Raw genomic sequence first — 3,283 nt, forward strand, 5'->3', positions numbered from 1 at the left:
CCCTGAATGTAATGAAAATCTCCTTCTTCCCCACAGGCATCCGAACTGTCTGCCCATCCTCAACACCTGCAGCCAGGAAAGAAAAGAGGAATTGTTACCTTGCATAGAATCCACTTGAATACCCACAGCTCCTGCCACCCCCAAAAGCTGGCCACCACCACAGGACCTACACATCCAGGAGCACAAAGCACAAGACCTAGCAGCAGGCAGCAGAATAATGCCCTCCAGAGGAGCTGTGGCCAAGGGAAGGAGGACTCAGCACAGGTTCATACCTCTGAGGGGACCACTACACCCCAAGCAGGTTCATTGCTTCAAACCCTACAGTATTATTTAGGGACATGTCCCATCCTAAGGAACACTGTGGCAGCCTTCACAAGCTGCAGGAAAATGACAGGCTGTTCATGGAGGGTGGTCTCAAAGAAGCAAGCCTTCAGCCCCACCACTCATTTTATCCTCTCTGGTGAGGAAGAGCATCAGCACGAAGCCAAGCTAGGGCTTTCCAGATTCCCACTCTCTCCCCAGGCTTCATCAAGGACAAACGAAAGATCCAAAGCAATAAAACCTCTTGAGAGTTTCACTCTTCAAAAGCTGTTTAGAAGGCTCCATGTAAGAACCAAAACCTTAGCTCAGGAAGGGCAAAGCTGACATTTATATCCAAGGACAGAAAGTTCCTCTCATTACTACCCCTTCAATCACCAAGCTGTCAGCCTGCTTTGATTTCAACTTCTCCAACACAGAACTTCTTGTGCTGCTCTCACGTTCCTATGTGGCAAGACCCAGCCACGCTTTGGAGGCCAGCACCTTGCTGTGGGCCAAGGGGGAGCCAATCATTATGCATCACTAACCAGCTGGCACAGGAACCATCACTGTCTTCTTCTGCTTGGTTTGCCCTGTTCCTCGACACACGAGGCACGGCGTGGTGATGATGGAGCCACGGCCGCCGCAGCGCCGGCACGTCGAGCGCATCACGAAAGGGCCAGTGTTTATGGTCTCCTGGGGAGGGAAACACACACCATGAGCTGGTGCTTTCTACTGCCCCAGAACACTGCCAGGGACTGGCCCAGCACAGCTGAGTCCCTCTAATGGCACATGGAACCCAACAGCACAGAGATATCCCTCGGCAAGGGGTGGAGCAGAACACTGGCTCCGAAATCCAAAGAGGATGCTGTTCCTGAGGAGCTGGATCAGATTCGAGCCCCAACACGTTCCAGTTTCCACCAAGAACCAGCACTACTGTGAGTCTTGTGGGAAGGGAAACACCACTTTCCATCCCCAGGCTTTAATAAGAGTACAGGCACAAAGTTCCTTACAGGGCTTTCAACATCTCCATTTTAAGGACTCCAGGGACAATCCACTTGCACAAAGTATTGTGGGTGTCCAGCAGAACGTCACGAGACTGAGCTGTGGCCTGAAAGCCACCCACCAGACTGAGGCACAGGAGGGAACAGGGAGAAGAGGTCTCCTCTGCAGTCTCTTCTGACCAACAACACCTGCTCTACACAGAAAAGTGTTCTGGTCACAGACCAGTTAACCCAGCATCCATTTTGATGTGTGGAAATGGACAGCCTGAAGCTCAATCACTGCTTATTATGGGCTTAGGTATCTTCTCATATCATGGTTACCCTTAGCCCACCATCACCTTCCTCCTCCCTTCCCCCCTCAACTCAAAGAATCCCACTTAATGTCCAAGTCTTTTCAGAACTGTTCCATTACAGAAACATGGTTTGCTGGATGGACACCACCAGCTGATCAGGCCTGAAGGGCAGTGCTTTTAGCTGGGCAGGGCACTACTTCAATACAAAGAAAATCTTCCTCATGCCTACTAACATCAAGTCCAGGTTGACTCAGTGTCACCCAACTTAAGCTGACAACTGCAGTACTAGTTTGTCCCTGTGGAAAGGCCTGGATGGCCTGAACAAGGCAAGGCACAGCAGGACCTGTGTCTTTAAAGGCACTTACCATGCCAGTGCCATTGCAGTAGTGGCAGCGCTGGGACTTGGTGCCAGGTTCGTGTCCTTTACCATGGCATCGCTCACAGGAGTCGTTGATGTTCACCACAATCTCTTTGTTGACACCTTTTGCAGCTTGAGTGAATGTCAGTTCCATGATGTACTGTAGAGGAAACATGGGCAAGGCTCTAAAGCTGATGCGTGATGGGGTTCAGGCCAAGCATCCCGGAATCCCAGCATGGTGAGGGCTGGAAGGAACATCTGGAGATCACCCAGTCCAACCCCCCTGCTAAAGCAGGGGCACCCACAGCAGCCTGCCCAGGATCACAATGGCCAGGTCAGTTTGGAATCTCTCCAGACTTCACAACCTCTCTGGGCAGCCTGCTCTAGGGCTCCAGCATCCTCACACTAAACAAGTTTCTCCTCATCTTCAGATAGAACCTCCTGGGTTCCAATATGTGCCCATTGTCCCTTGACCTGTCATTGGGCACCACTAGCAAGAGTCTGGCCCCAGCCTCCTGCCCCCCACACTCTTGCTGAGCACTGATCAGATCCCCTCTGGGGCTGCTCTCCACCAGACTCAACAGCCCCAGGGCTCTCAGGCTTTCCTCCTCAGAGATGTTCCAGGCCCCTCAGCACCTTCATAGCCTGCACTGGACTCTCTCCAGTAATTCCTTGTCTCACTTCAACTGGGAGGCCCAGAACTGGACCCAGCTGTGGCCTCACTGGAGCAGAGCAGAGAGGGAGGAGAACCTCCCTTGACCTGCTGGTCATACTCTTCTTCATGCACTCATCAAATAATGCTTCAAATACACCTTCAGAGAAGGAAAGGGATGGATGCACGACCCCTTCCTGCTCAAGGAAGCAATGATCTGTCCTGTATAAACAAGAAGGAGTACAGAAGGATAGCAGACATTACAGGAATAATGATTAAATCAGGCTGAACAGCAGTTGTAGCAGAAATTGGATTTTAAAATAGAAAAATAGATATTAAAAATAGAGGAAAAGTGTGTTCCTGCTCTCAGGGAAACCCTTTCTAAAGGCTTTGTTTAATGGGAAAGCAGCAGCAGGTGTGGGAGAAGCTTTCAGTCCCAATGATGTACCTGCTCTTCCTCAATAAACTCTTCACTTACCAAGGGCAGTCATCAGCAAAAATGACTGCACAGAACAGGAAACTGTTTATAACAGAAAGGCCATTTTTAGTCAAGCCAGAAGCACTGAATCCCAAGCAGGAATCCAAAGGGAGCATATGAACCAGCACTGTCAATACAAGCAGGAGCTTAAGTACAACAGAACACCACAGTGGTTTGGTTTCATTATGGGCTCCACTGCAA

General features: G+C 50.4%; 1 protein-coding gene across 1 annotated transcript; it reads right to left on the minus strand.

Moving 5' to 3' along the window:
* Positions 1-7: 7 nt before the first annotated feature.
* LOC128980629 (dnaJ homolog subfamily A member 3, mitochondrial-like) lies at positions 8-2,112 on the minus strand (the record flags this gene model as incomplete). Its single annotated transcript, XM_054399088.1, has 3 exons — positions 8-66; positions 846-993; positions 1,960-2,112. Coding segments are annotated over 3 exons (360 nt in total), but the record flags the coding sequence as incomplete, so codon positions are not given.
* Positions 2,113-3,283: the final 1,171 nt, after the last annotated feature.

This window comes from Indicator indicator, unplaced genomic scaffold (genome assembly GCF_027791375.1).
Source record: "Indicator indicator isolate 239-I01 unplaced genomic scaffold, UM_Iind_1.1 iindUn_scaffold_702, whole genome shotgun sequence".
NCBI classification, from domain to species: domain Eukaryota; kingdom Metazoa; phylum Chordata; class Aves; order Piciformes; family Indicatoridae; genus Indicator; species Indicator indicator.